We start from the raw sequence: 15,357 nt of genomic DNA, 5'->3' as shown, positions 1-15,357 counted from the left end.
ATATCGTACTAGAATTTTCTGGCTATATAATGTACATGGGTACAAACAGGGTTATATTCAACGTAACAGACGTATTATTAACCAAAACATAATAAGAAAAGCAGCCATAAATCTCAGCGTTCTTTGGGATAAATGTCTTTAGGAACAAGATTTATGGAAGTAGGATAAGAGACAGAAAACAGAGGAAGTCCCCTAATTAGCCCTATGACACGTAACCATCAATCACTAGACTTGGCAGACTTTAATTTTATTAAGAGGTCTAGAAAAGAAGAAAAAACTACATTTTATTTTATATTCTAGCAGAAAATTAACTCTAAGATTACTATAAGAAACTTAATACTCTAATAGTCTGTATGTACTTTAGTGTGCGTGCTAATATACGGTCGTCTCCAGTATCCAGCGCGGTTCTGCTCCTTTTCTGGGTCACGTAGAGCATACTGTGACCTGGAGAGTCTGAAGAGCTCTCCTCAGATTCTCCAGGTCACACACAACGCAAGTCTATGGAGTGTCAGAACGAGGCTCCTTAGACTCACATTGTAAAGAGACTTTAGGCTCATGCATAGTGCGAGTAGGAGAGCCTGAAGAGCGGTGATATCACGGAGAAGAGAAGCACTAGATAATGGAGAAGACGGTGGTAGGAGAGTACATTAACACACACAGTCTAAGTGAGAGAAACAAGTTAATGGAAGGTCTTCTTTCTTTAACAAAACCTCAAAAGTCCATTCTTGAGTAGATTGGCTGAATACTATTCCAAATCGGAGAGCTGCTCCAAGGGATCTTATGACAAACACTCACTGTTGTCAGATGGTACGAAGCAAGTTGTAGCATTCTAAATGGGTTGAGGCAAGTATTACCAAAAACTGGAGCTACGCTTTAAAAGAAGAGTCCGAGGACATTGCCAGGATATACTACAACAAGATCATAGTTGGGGGATCATCCTCTGGACACTTGACGTATCTTTAGAACTAAATGGGCAACACCGTGTAAAGCCACATACTACTTGAAGGAACTTTGCTGCAGTCATGAGTGCAAGGAACAGATTTCAGCCGTACATTCTAGTTGTCCTAGATCTGGTCTACATTTGACCAACTATTAGCTAAAGAGTTTTGCCAAAATGTGTCTACATTTTCTTAATTTTGTATGTTTATATGAACGGATTATGAAACACAAAGGAATACACTGATGCCACTGACAAAATATTGGAATTCACAGTAAATATGGCTAGCAGGTAATAATGCCATGTATACATTTGCTCCTAGTAAGAAAATACAGTGTCTTGGAATAATAACCCATTTTTTTAATGTAATTCCTCTAATAATGGAAAATGTCTGTAAGAAATCAATAGAGGCAATGTGATCTTACAGTGCAAACAATATAAATGCGGGCTTGCTCCACCTAAAGGAAATAGTAACACGATGGGTAAGGGAATAATTAGAACATTAAAAAAAAAAAAAAAAAGGAGATTTGAATACCCATATAAAAATCCCTACAGAACAGCCGGGCACGGAACAGATTGCTTCGGAGACTCAGTGCACATCCATCTGGCAGAACAATGTGGAAACTTGAATTAAAAGCATAGTGGTTGAATTATCTTGTAGTTAACACTTTGCGTCTCTCCCACATTTCTATACCAGATTTTGGAAAAGATAATGATGTTCTTTTCCTTCGACCTCCGCTTGCTGGAGTGCACGGCTATGGCATCAGGGAATGCACAGGGCTTTCTTTCTATTCAGTCATCTACAATATACATTACTGAACCACATTTGGTGAGGGTTGCTTCTACAGGACGGAGCTGCCTTTATTGTGTGGATAAAGCGGTTAGTTTACCATTCTCATTGCTATAGTTCATCAGCATGCCACAAAAGACAGTCATGAGCTTCTCATTTGCTGGATCTGTTAATGCGCATATTGACCGTAAATGGTCAACTACAATTTGTGCACCACCCGCTTGGTCAACTGCTCGCCTGCCCTCATCTGGAAACAAACAAAAAGGCACATTAAAAACAATAGAAAGCATCCCAACCACCCTCCCTTCCACTTACACACTATACAATGTATGGGGGGGCATCAATCTTATATAAGTCCCAGCTGATAACAAAAAGAAGGAATCTTACAAAGCATTGCTAAAAGGTCCTACTATAATAGTAAATGCCCCCTCTGAAATATACCGGATATTACCGTGGAGCACAGGTCACTAATAAATATATAATGCACAAAGCTTGTGTGTGATATTCATGATAACATCAAGTCATTATGCAGCGCAACTTTGGCCATCAGTGACTACCTGACTAGTGCTGGCCTTTCCAAATGATGATAGTGAACAAGCCATTACCCTAACAAGCTAACTAAGGTCCGAAACCATGGTCAAAGTTATCTGAGCACACAAATCTACAAGGGTGCCCAAACTTCTGTATTAGCCCATTTTCCTTTCTGCAATTTTTAAAATGTTAAAAAATTACACATATATATATTTAGATCCCTTTTAGAGATCTTTTTATCTTCAACTTGCTTAAAACAGTTCACGATAACAGTAGATTCGACTAGGGGTGACAAAACTTTTACATGTCACTGTAACAAGTGTTTTTTCTCAATTCAACACAAAACACTATTGTCTACTGCTATGTCAGGATTATTCAACCCTATTCAGGACCAGCGTATTTAGGCCTTAGTAGAGCACCTTTGGCTGTTATGACCTGATGTAAACTCGATTCATAGCCAGACACCAGATTCAGGCAGTATTCGTGAGAAATCTTAGCCCATTCCACATGAGTAATGGCCCCCAGAGCATCACCAAGCCTCCACCCTGCTTTACTAAAGGCAGGGTGCTCTTTTCAGCTTATGCTTCATTCTTCCTCTTCCAGGAATATCTCTAATTCAATGGCATGAAATGTTCAAGTTATTTTCATTACACACAAATTAGAAACCCTAAATTTCCAAATGTATACACATGTGGTCAAAATTGTTGGCAATGTCTGACTTTCATTTGTTCATTTTCATAGATTGTAAATTTATTATAACTTTTGTCGGATTCAAGCTATTTCTGTGACCATTTGGGGTTTTTCTGCCATTAAACGAGGGGTACCAACAATTTTGATCACGTGTGTATGCGTTGAGAAAATTAACGACTTTTCTTGTTCTTTTGAGTCAGCAAAGATATACGTCTTGGAGACCAAGCATGAAGACCTTCAGTGTTTAATATGTGCTCTAGTGTACAAACACTACACACAGTGCCTAATGCCGACAAATTTTGCTGCCATCATTCAAGGGTTTTTGACCACTTGTCTCCTGACGAATCTGGTGGCAGTCGGTAGTCACCTATCTGTCATGTCCTGATAGTGTAGCAGTTTTTCTTAAACTTAGAACTTGTAAACTATACTTCTAACAGTATGTCTAAGAACATTCAACATCTTTGGTATCCTTGTATTCTTTTCCTTGTTTGTGCAAGGGAGTGATCTCTGTTCTTAACTTTTGGGCCCACTCTCTTGACAACCAAAGCATATTCATGAAAAATCTGATGTCTGGCTATGAATTACGTTTGCATCAGCTCATAACAGCCAGGCAAAGGTGTTATTCTAAGTACTAAAGAGGCTGGTCATAAAGGATGGTTAATAAAGTAGCATTTTGTGTTGAATTTGTAGAAGCCCTTTGTTCTGTTGAGCCATTTATATGGTTCTTGTCTGGTATATTGCAAATGGCAGAATGTCAGTAAATTTTGCCAATAAACCTCATTTGCAAGAGCTTTGAATAATTCTGGTTGTAAATGAAGCTCCAATTGAGTTCAACACTAACTATAAAAAATCCGTAAGTGATTAGCTCACCCTAGCGGCAGTCAGGAGTCTATAATTTATTAAATCAGAAGACGATCTTATACAGGTATATTCTAAAACTAAAAATCGGCATCAAATTTGGGACATGAAAACAGGGCATTCTGCCTGCTGACATCTGCCTCAGCTTCCTTATGCCAAGCCCTTCCAGTGCACATTATTATTTCTGTATTCTCCATCACATGCTTGCATGGGAACATCTTATTGTTGGCTGCTTCTTTCCCACATTATTCAGCAGTGCTACTTTGATTTGTGAAAGCTACTAACATACATGTATTACTACTAATAAATGGCAAAAGTAAGAAAAAGGGTTCGCTACGCAGCTTGTGTTCTTACTATGCAATGTGTGTGACATTGTGATTAATTTAATGCAGATCATAGCAACTTAAAATACTCCTCCTTTTAATTAATGTGAATTTTGGCATATGCACGCCTGACTTATTTCTGGAATAGCTCCATGTTCCAGGCTTCCTTTATTAGATTTGGGCACTTCTCATTAGTAATTGTGTCACCACTAACACATCTAGCTTTACTTACTATGTTGCATGCATTTTCCCTTTATTCTCTGTATCCTTTTCTTTATCCTCTAGTCCTTTCTACCAAAGTAGTCATTGAACACCCAGGTCCTAACAACATGTCCAGACTCTCTCTGTATATGATCCCTTTACAGTGGCTTACATGACCAGGGTGTTCTGGCTGGGATTTATATGCAGGAGGTGATTCGGAGTCCGCTTATACGGCATCCACAGCACTGTTCGCCAATCACGCTGGTCACTGGAAGCTATGCTTGGTATTAGAAATAATGCAATCACCTTACAAAACCAGAGAGTCCAACTATCGTCTAGCAGGTAAAATAGGCAACAACAGATAAATGACTCCATACACATTAAAGTCGACCAAGCTGCCATTTTCATCTGTTTCTGCTGCTGTTCAGTCCGTCTCTTGCAGTTTGTGACTTGCCGGCCGCTCCATGATGTCAGTGAGTGAGCCAAAGGTCACTAATCAATGGAAGTCTATGAGAGCCTTGTTCTGGACCTGATAGACTTGCAATGAGAGCTCCTAATGTCCAATCACTCAGAAGCTGCGCTCACAAGTTGGTCTCGATATTCTTCAATGAGGAACATAGCACCAACCCTTAGTTGCCCGCTTTGGCGTGCATTTACAGTATGTTTTTTTCCTTTGAATTATTTTTCATAATGCTTTAATGTTTTTTTGCTTCTCCTACTGCTTTCTTACTAAACTGAGGGAGCCTGATGCCAGCAGGCAAGCTATAATCTGCTGGGGAGGAGCCAATTTTCCATGTAGACTGTAATAATAGTGTCAGCCTCCAGGTGGCAGCAGAATATCAAGCTATAGTCTGCTGGGGAGGAGCCAATTTTCCATGTAGAATGTAATAACAGTGTCAGCCTCCAGGTGGCAGCAGAATATCAAGCTATAGTCTGCTGGGGAGGAGCCAATTTTCCATGTAGAATGTAATAACAGTGTCAGCCGAATATCAAGCTATAGTCTGCTGGGGAGGAGACAATTTTCCATGTAGAATGTAATAACAGTGTATGGATGTAATAATAGTGTCAGCCTCCAGGTGGCAGCAGAATATCAAGCTATAGTCTGCTGGGGAGGAGCCAATTTTCCATGTAGAATGTAATAACAGTGTCAGCCTCCAGGTGGCAGCAGAATATCAAGCTATAGTCTGCTGGGGAGGAGACAATTTTCCATGTAGAAGGTAATAAAAGTGTATGGATGTAATAATAATGTCAGCCTCCAGGTGGCAGCAGAATATCAAGCTATAGTCTGCTGGGGAGGAGACAATTTTCCATGTAGAATGTAATAACAGTGTATGGATGTAATAATAGTGTCAGCCTCCAGGTGGCAGCAGAATATCAAGCTATAGTCTGCTGGGGAGGAGCCAATTTTCCATGTAGAATGTAATAATAGTGTCAGCCTCCAGGTGGCAGCAGAATATCAAGCTATAGTCTGCTGGGGAGGAGCCAATTTTCCATGTAGAATGTAATAATAGTGTCAGCCTCCAGGTGGCAGCAGAATATCAAGCTATAGTCTGCTGGGGAGGAGCCAATTTTCCATGTAGAATGTAATAATAGTGTCAGCCTCCAGGTGGCAGCAGAATATCAAGCTATAGTCTGCTGGGGAGGAGCCAATTTTCCATGTAGAATGTAATAATAGTGTCAGCCTCCAGGTGGCAGCAGAATACCCCATGGTTCTCTCTGTCCCCCAATGAAGACTATCGAGAAACAGATTTTACTGCGAGTACCAAAAATCTTCATTTTAACTAGTGAAAGGGAACAGCAATTGCAAGGTTTTGGACTTAAAAAATCCCATTACTGAATTTAATGTAAATGTTTTTTAAGTGCTTTAACTAAATTAACTCGAACTGGGAAAATTGAAGTCAGATTATGTGTGTGCAAAATAACTCTGTATCCACAACCACAGATGCTGTGGCTATATCTTGTGAAAGAGCTATGTACCTTTTAGAGCTTGTTATATGGTTTATTTATTTTTACCTATTTTACATGGTGAACACTTCAATCTACTACAAATGCTGTAGAAGTAAAGCTTATCCTCAAGTATCAGAAAAATGGAAGTTCTTCTGAGAGCGTTTCAGAAGTCAGTACAATGTGACATGTGCCTAAAGATCACGGAGCTTATTAAACTATATGGGTGCAAGACAAAGTATCTGTTGTAACTTATTTTATATAGAAAAACGAAGTGCTCAGTAATGGGTAAAGAATAGCAGGCTTACAGGGCCCACGAACGTTCCATACAATCTGTTTCTGAAGTGGAAAGCTATACATTTATCATATACTGTACACTCTGGGCTGGTAGATCCTAATAGTAATGTATAGTAGATCGGCTATTTTTTATGTGGAACAGTTAACGTTTATCAGAATGTGGAGAATAGATGAGAAAGTTACAACCCTAGAAACTGTGGCTTATAAAGAGGAAATCAAAGCGGACCTTTCATTTCGGTGCGGATTTTGCTTCCCCGAACATGAGAGCCTCTGATGACACCTGCGCCAATTTCCAACCACCCTTTGTGCCCCCTCTCTCTAAAGTCTCCATAGTAGCCACATCACCTGTCTCTAGGATTTGGAAGCCTTGCAGATAAACCTACAGAACTGTGACTGATTTACTAAGTGGGTAGGCTTCATCTAAAATGGAACGTGGCTGAAAATGTGCTTTATTTCCTTAAATGCAGTGTCATGAAGTTAGACACAAGTGTGGTTACATTTGTGACAGCATAAATTTGTAGCATTTAGTCTAGCTCTAAGTGGTCATCCCAAATTACTGCCACACTGCTCTAACGGCTCTTCCCAAACCTCCAAATAAGAGACCACAGGCAAAAATAACTAAAAAAGTCAGAATATCATCGGCATTCATTTACACAAGTACCCGAGGTAAAAGAATTCTCAGTGCCGTATCTGAAAGCGTTTAAAGTGCTGCTAAAAGCAAAAGCCTGGGGCTGAATTATTTAGCAACCATCACCTAAAACACAACAGACAAGAGCGGTGCGCAGACGGTAGGAACGGCGAGGTGTGCCCTGGAAAGGAAGAGGAAAATAGTCACAGCGCCTGGCATCGCAGTGGGCATTGTGCACGTGAAACGCTCACAAAAGCCGCACTGTGCCCTGACGAACATCCAGCTACGTGAAGTAACATACTGGTCTCAGTGGGGAGAAGAGAGATTAGATGCGGTGCAGCCCAGGTCCATGCAAGGGAACGGAGGAGACTCATCAGCAGAAGTGCAGCCGCTAGAAGTACGCAGAGAATACACGTGGAAGCAAATAGATTAGATCACATGCAGTAGTCACCAACACTCAAACACGTAGAAACAAGACATGAAGAATACAGAGTGGGTTAATATGTCCAAGCCATGTGCACCACTTACTGTTCATGTTGGTACCTACTACCAAACCAGAAGAAATTCTGCCCCGTAAAGTGGTTCTTAAATACGATATTCCCCAATGTAGAGTAAGAGTAGCATATAGTCCCCTCCCTCACCGCACCGGATCTCCTGTGGCATCGTTGTGTCATGTGAACACTGCAGTCACTCGGTGGATGATAAGCGGCTTTGCTCACACTCCCATCATGCCACGTGAACACTGCAGCCAATGCCACACAAACCATAGGAAAAGTGCCAGTGCAGAAGAGAACTTATTTTTATTTTACACTGGAGAATTTAGTATTTAAGAAGGGATATATCCAAGTAGAGGACAAGCCCTTTAATATCCCATTTAAAGGGAACCTGTTACCAGCTTTACAGCATTCTAATAAGCTGTATGAATGTCCCCAGTTCTCTATGCAAGGTACATAAGAGAGCTTTTGGTATACTTACAGATGGCGCGACCCTGTCCGATGGGCGTATCGGATCTTGATCCAGCGCGTCCTCTCTTCTTAAGACCACTGTCCTCTCTCACTGCTTTATATCGATGACGCACCCATGTCATCCGCACACCATCCTCCATCGCGCTCCTGTGCAGCCGCACTTTTCTCTGCTTCATCGAAGCAAAGAAAGAGGATGGCGATCAAGATCCAAGACGCCCATCGGACCAGACCGCGCTGTCTGAGAGTATAACAAAATGTCCTTTTTGTGCCTTGCCTAGGGAATGGAAGACATTCATACAAGAGGCTGGTCCTACATTATACTGGGGAGACCTAGTGACAAGTTCCCTTCAATTAGCCAAACAGTACAGAATGTATTACCATTACCTGTAGTCAGCACTGCCAGACGTTTTTGTAAATGTGTGGCCAATCACCACTCAGCAAATGTTCTAAAATGTTCCTTTAGAAATGGATTCCAGCTCGTAGGTCAATTTTCTAGTGTAAAAGTAGACCATGGATGGAGGTGGGACTCTTAATAAATTAGGCAAATCTTGTGCCAGTGGGGTTTTTAGCATGAAATACCAGTCTTGATAAAATTCCGCACACACGGCCTATTTTATTCACTCTTTTTAGCATTATTGAATGAGGGCTCTACAATTGTAAAGTAGCACAGACCATTCTTGATCATTCTCCAATTATACATATCTCTCTGCAGATCCCTTGCTGCCAGTATAAAAACAGTTCTGTAAACCCTATAAGTGAATGGATCAGTGGTTGAGTATGTGTACCAACCCCAATTTCTGAGCCCCCCGTGATAATATATCTTATCACCTATGCACAGTGAAGTAATCATTAACATTCTGATGGGATTCTCACTGGATCTCTAGGTCACTGGAACTTAATTCGGGCTTGGTACATCTAAAACTGACACAAATAATTACTATAGGAATCAAACATGATGTACTTACGGCTATCGTAACAAATGTTTCCAAGGGCACGACCAGTTTGTAACAAGATTTCCTGATCTTTGCAATTTAAGAGCTGCACCAAAGGTGGAATCAGTCCTGCGTCCACACATGGGATGCGCAATTGTTCTGAAAATGAAATATACGATGCCCATTTATAAATTACATTAACAGGAAGAAACTTTAAAGGTGATCCATGTGGGCAATGTCTAAGAGTACAACAGAAGAGGAAGAAATCAATGACTAGTTTATGGCTGAGGGTTCTTTAAATTTTAATGTAGATGATTCAGTCCCTCATTGAATTAGGATATAAATCAAGCTGTATAGCTAGACTAAGGGTACCGTCACACAGTGCAATTTTGATCGCTACGACGGCACGATTTGTGACGTTCGAGCGATATAGGTACGATATCGCAGTGTGTGACACGCTCCTGCGATCAGGGACCCCGCTGTGAATCGTACGTCGTAGCACATCGTTTGAAACTTTCTTTCGTCGTCTAGTGTCCCGCTGTGGCGGCATGATCGCATGGTGTAACAAAGGTGTGCACGATATTGTATACGATGTAAAGGGCGGAGGAGCTGGCTACGTAGGAGCGCTGAATTCTCCACCTCCCGTGTGCTGATTGGGCGGTACAATACTGTGCGCTCATTCGACAAAGGACTATTGTTCCCAGCGGATAAAACCGGAGCTCTCGAGCGCGCTATTCATTTCTCTCTGTAGCACGTGCTGTAAACAGAACTCCTAAATTCGCTGGATTCCCTGGACTTTTAACTACTAGACTTTTACCGCAAAAGGTATGTATAACGCTACAGCGTAGCATATGTTGCGCTTCAACGGGGATAAACGCTGGAGTGTGGTCGATTGTTCCTTTGAGTAGGGTAGGCCTGAGAACCTCAGGTACACAGCTGTAGCGTGGCCCAATTAATTAATCCTTTTACAGATCGAGATGGTTGACTGCCCCATTTAATACCAGTAGTAACATATATAGTTATTAGATCAATGGTCAGAACATTGTTTTGTAAGCACGTGTATTTATTGTACGTTTGTTTTCTTTTTAGGAACTATGCTCACTTCCGATGAGAGTTCTGTTGTTGCTGCTGCCCTGGTGTTTGAGGCAGCACGTCTCCAAGAGGAGAGACGTCCTAAACGAAAACGTCGCATGTGGACCCGGAGCTGGCTGCAGAAAAGATCCACATTGTCACACATGGGTCTCATAAGAGAGTTACGTGACAATAACCCTCATGATTTCCGAAACTACCTTCGGATGTCCGAGGAATCCTTCAAAATAATACTGTCTGCTGTTACGCCACTCATACAAAGGCGTGATATGCCGATGCGTGCAGCCGTGCCCGTGGAGGAAAGGTTGGCGGTGACACTGCGGTTCCTGGCAACAGGAAGGTCTCTTCAGGATTTGCAGTTTTCCGCCGCTGTTTCCAGACCTTTCCTGAGCGTTGTGATTCCGGAGACATGCGAGGCCATTGTGCAGAGCTTAAGGCATTATATGGAGGTACTACTATATTTTTTTTGGCTGCTGTGTTATGTCGATATATTATACTAGCTATTGAACCCGTTCTACGCCCTGATGGCGAGCATTTCTATTGGTATATGTTCTACATCCTATCATGTGCATAAGTACAGTAACAATAAAAATGCCCTTAATTAAATTAACGCAAATAGAATACAATGTGACTGAGGCTCCGGCCAAGACAAAATATTGGAAAATACAGAAGTTTGGTGGATGAATAAAACGTCAGTGTCATAAACTAAAGGTAAACTGAAATAACTATCTCTACATAAGAAAATGAAATGAAAATGAATGAAAACATACGGACAAATGAGGTGAAAAACTGAAGATGTTCCAGCAGTTAAAGTTCTCTTGGAAAACCTCACCATTTTTTGCTATTTCGGCTATGATGTGAGCTATTTTTGCTGTGCATGAAGATTGTGAATTCAAAAGACTTGCAAAGACTTGAAGACTCCCGCTCTGAAGGATTTTTTCACTGCTCTGTACATCTGAAAGAAAAAAAAACATCAATATTCTGCTAGGTTAATACAATTCTTCATACTAGAAGACTAGGCGCCATGCTGACAGCACTTGTCTTGGCATTACACCAATACAGGAGCAGCTCCTTAAGATGGATTTAAAGACAGCTCACACCGATATTGAATCAAGATGTTTTGAAAATTTTGTTTCCATTCCTTTTTCCTTTGCAAATCATTAACATGTCTATCCATCCTGTGGTTTTCATAATTCCATGACTTTTCCCCTACTATATACAGGTCCTTCTCAAAAAATTAGCATATAGTGTTAAATTTCATTATTTACCATAATGTAATGATTACAATTAAACTTTCATATATTATAGATTCATTATCCACCAACTGAAATTTGTCAGGTCTTTTATTGTTTTAATACTGATGATTTTGGCATACAACTCCTGATAACCCAAAAAACCTGCCTCAATAAATTAGCATATCAAGAAAAGGTTCTCTAAACGACCTATTACCCTAATCTTCTGAATCAACTAATTAACTCTAAACACATGCAAAAGATACCTGAGGCTTTTATAAACTCCCTGCCTGGTTCATTACTCAAAACCCCCATCATGGGTAAGGGTACCGTCACACTATACGATTTACCTACGATCACGACCAGCGATATGACCTGGCCGTGATCGTAGGTAAATCGTAGTGTGGTCGCTGGGGAGCTGTCACACAGACAGCTCTCCAGCGACCAACGATGCCGAGGTCCCTGGGTAACCAGGGTAAACATCGGGTAACTAAGCGCAGGGCCGCGCTTAGTAACCCGATGTTTACCCTGGTTACAAGCGTAAAACTAAAAAAAAAACAAACAGCACATACTTACATTCTGGTGTCCGTCAGGTCCCTTGCAGTCTCTGCTTCCCGCACTGTGACTGCCGGCCGTAAAGTGAAAGTGAAAGCACAGCCGCTGTGCTGTGTTTTCACTTTACGGCCGGCAGTCAAAGTGCTGGAAGCAGACGGCAAGGGACCTGACGGACACCAGAATGTAAGTATGTGCTGTTTGTTTTTTTTTTAGTTTTACGCTTGTAACCAGGGTAAACATCGGGTTACTAAGCGCGGCCCTGCGCTTAGTTACCCGATGTTTACCCTGGTTACAAGCGAACGCATCGCTGGATCGCATCGCTAGATCGGTGTCACACACACACCGATCTAGCGATGACAGCGGGATATCCAGCGATGAAAGAAAGTTCCATACGATCTGCTACGACGTACGATTCTCAGCAGGATCCCTGATCGCTGCTGCGTGTCAGACACAGCGATATCGTAACGATATCGCTGGAACATCACGAATCGTACCGTCGTAGCGATCGAAATGGTATAGTGTGACGGAACCCTAAGACTAGCGACCTGACAGATGTCAAGAAGGCCATCATTGACACCCTCAAGCAAGAGGGTAAGACCCAGAAAGAAATTTCTCAACAAATAGGCTGTTCCCAGAGTGCTGTATCAAGGCACCTCAATGGTAAGTCTGTTGGAAGGAAACAATGTGGCAGAAAACGCTGTACAACGAGAAGAGGAGACCGGACCCTGAGGAAGATTGTGGAGAAGGACCGATTCCAGACCTTGGGGAACCTGAGGAAGCAGTGGACTGAGTCTGGTGTGGAAACATCCAGAGCCACCGTGCACAGGCGTGTGCAGGAAATGGGCTACAGGTGCCGCATTCCCCAGGTAAAGCCACTTTTGAACCATGGGCTACAGAGAAGCAGCACTGGACTGTTGCTAAGTGGTCCCAAGTACTTTTTTCTGATGAAAGCAAATTTTGCATGTCATTCGGAAATCAAGGTGCCAGAGTCTGGAGGAAGACTGGGGAGAAGGAAATGCCAAAATGCCTGAAGTCCAGTGTCAAGTACCCACAGTCAGTGATGGTGTGGGGTGCCATGTCAGCTGCTGGTGTTGGTCCACTGTGTTTCATCAAGGGCAGGGTCAATGCAGCTAGCTATCAGGAGATTTTGGAGCACTTCATGCTTCCATCGGCTGAAATGCTTTATGGAGATGAAGATTTCATTTTTCAGCACGACCTGGCACCTGCTCACAGTGCCAAAACCACTGGTAAATGGTTTACTGACCATGGTATTACTGTGCTCAATTGGCCTGCCAACTCTCCTGACCTGAACCCCATAGAGAATCTGTGGGATATTGTGAAGAGAAAGTTGAGAGACGCAAGACCCAACACTCTGGATGAGCTTAAGGCCGCTATTGAAGCATCCTGGGCCTCCATAACTTCTCAGCAGTGTCACAGGCTGATTGCCTCCATGCCACACCGCATTGAAGCAGTCATTTCTGCCAAAGGATTCCCGACCAAGTATTGAGTGCATAACTGAACATTATTATTTGATGGTTTTTTTTGTTTGTTATTAAAAAACACTTTTATTTGATTGGATGGGTGAAATATGCTAATTTATTGAGACAGGTTTTTTGGGTTATCAGTAGTTGTATGCCAAAATCATCAGTATTAAAACAATAAAAGACCTGACAAATTTCAGTTGGTGGATAATGAATCTATAATATATGAAAGTTTAATTGTAATCATTACATTATGGTAAATAATGAAATTTAACACTATATGCTAATTATTTGAGAAGGACCTGTATACACTACCATTCAAAAGTTTAGGGTCACTTAGAAATTTACTTATTTTTTACAGAAAAGCAGTTTTTTCCAATGAAGCCAACATTTAACGATTCAGAAATACACTCTATACATTGTTAATGTGGTAAATGTCTATTCTAGCTGCAAACGTCTGGTTTGTAATACAATATCTTCATAGGTGTATAGAGGCCCATTTCCAACAACCATCATTCCAGTGTTCTTATGTAAGGTACTCTGTGTTTGCTAACTGTGTAAGAAGCTAATGGATGGTTAGAATACCCTTGAAAACCCTTGTGCAAGTATGTTAGCACAGCTGAAAACAGTTTGGCTGATTAGAGAACCTATAAACCTGACCTTCCTTTACGCTAGTTGAGAATTTGGAGCATTACATTTGTTGGTTCCATTAAACTCTCAAAATGGCCAGAAAAAAAGAACTTTCATGTGAAACTCGACAGTCTATTCTTGTTCTTAGAAATGAAGGCTATTCAGTGCGAGAAATTGCCAAGAAACTGAAGATTTCCTACAACGGTGTGTACTACTCCCTTCAGAGGAGAGCACAAACAGGCTCTAACCAGAGTAGAAAGAGAAGTGAGAGGCCCCGCTGCACAACTGAGCAACAAGACAAGTACATTAGAGTCTGTAGTTTGAGAAATCAACGCCTCACAGGTTCTCAACTGGCAGCTTCATTAAATAGTACACGCAAAACACCAGTGTCAACGTCTACAGTGAAGAGGTGAGTCCGGGATGCTGGCCTTCAGGGTAGAGTGGAAAAAAAAAGCCATATCTGAGACTGGCTAATAAAAGGAAAATATTAATATGGGCAAAAGAACACAGACATTGGAAAAAAGTGTTATGCACAGACGAATCCAAGTTTGAGGTGTTTGGATCACACAGAACATTTATGAGACGCAGAACAACTGAAAAGATGCTGGAAAAGTGCCTGACGGCCTGTCGGGCAAGGTGGAGGTAATGTGATGGTCTGGGGTTGCTTTGGTGCAGGTAAAGTGGTAGATTTGTACAAGGTAAAGGGGATTTTGAATAATGAAGGCTATCACTCCATTTTGAAACGCCATGCCATACCCTGTGGACAGCGTTTGATTGGAGCCAAATTCATCCTGCAACAGGACAATGACCAAAAGCACACCTCCAAATTACGCAAGAACTATTTAGGGAAGAAGCAGGCAGCTGGTATTCTATCTGTAATGGAGTGGCCAGCACAGTCACCAGATCTCAACCCCATTGAGCTGTTGTGGGAGCAGCTTGACCGAATGGTATGCAAAAAGTGCCCATCAAGCCAAACCAACTTGTGGGAGGGGCTTTTGGAAGCATGGGGTGAAATATCTCCAGATTACCTCAGCAAATTAACTGGTAGAATGCCAAGGGTCTGCAATGCTGTAACTGCTGCAAAGAGAGCATTCTTTGACGAAAGCAAAGTTTGAAGGAGAAAATTATTATTTCAAATAAAAATCTTTTTTTCGAACTTTGTCAATGTCTGGACTAGATTTTCAATTCATTTGGCAAGTCAACTACTATATAATTGTCTAAGGGTTACTTCCGTCTTTCTGTCTGTCACAGAAATCCCAAGTCGCTGATTGGTC

The 15,357-nt window shown here is 41.6% G+C and overlaps 1 protein-coding gene across 2 annotated transcripts in view; it reads right to left on the bottom strand.

Moving 5' to 3' along the window:
- The window catches only part of RAP1GDS1 (Rap1 GTPase-GDP dissociation stimulator 1), a 168,694-nt gene that overhangs the window by 62,451 nt on the left and 90,886 nt on the right, over positions 1 to 15,357 (bottom strand). Inside the window, exons 3-5 of one of the 2 annotated variants that reach the window (XM_069743607.1) lie at positions 11,018 to 11,140; positions 9,130 to 9,255; positions 1,828 to 1,974 (exon numbers count right to left, since the gene is read on the bottom strand). In XM_069743607.1, the coding sequence (XP_069599708.1) occupies positions 1,828 to 1,974; positions 9,130 to 9,255; positions 11,018 to 11,140 (396 nt within the window). The remainder of the gene's footprint in view (positions 1 to 1,827; positions 1,975 to 9,129; positions 9,256 to 11,017; positions 11,141 to 15,357) is intronic. The other variant, XM_069743608.1, reaches the window with a different exon arrangement.

Source organism: Ranitomeya imitator, chromosome 1, assembly GCF_032444005.1.
Source record: "Ranitomeya imitator isolate aRanImi1 chromosome 1, aRanImi1.pri, whole genome shotgun sequence".
Taxonomy (NCBI): domain Eukaryota; kingdom Metazoa; phylum Chordata; class Amphibia; order Anura; family Dendrobatidae; genus Ranitomeya; species Ranitomeya imitator.
Note: the sequence above shows the minus strand (reverse complement) of the source record. Positions and strands in the feature narration are given on the sequence as shown.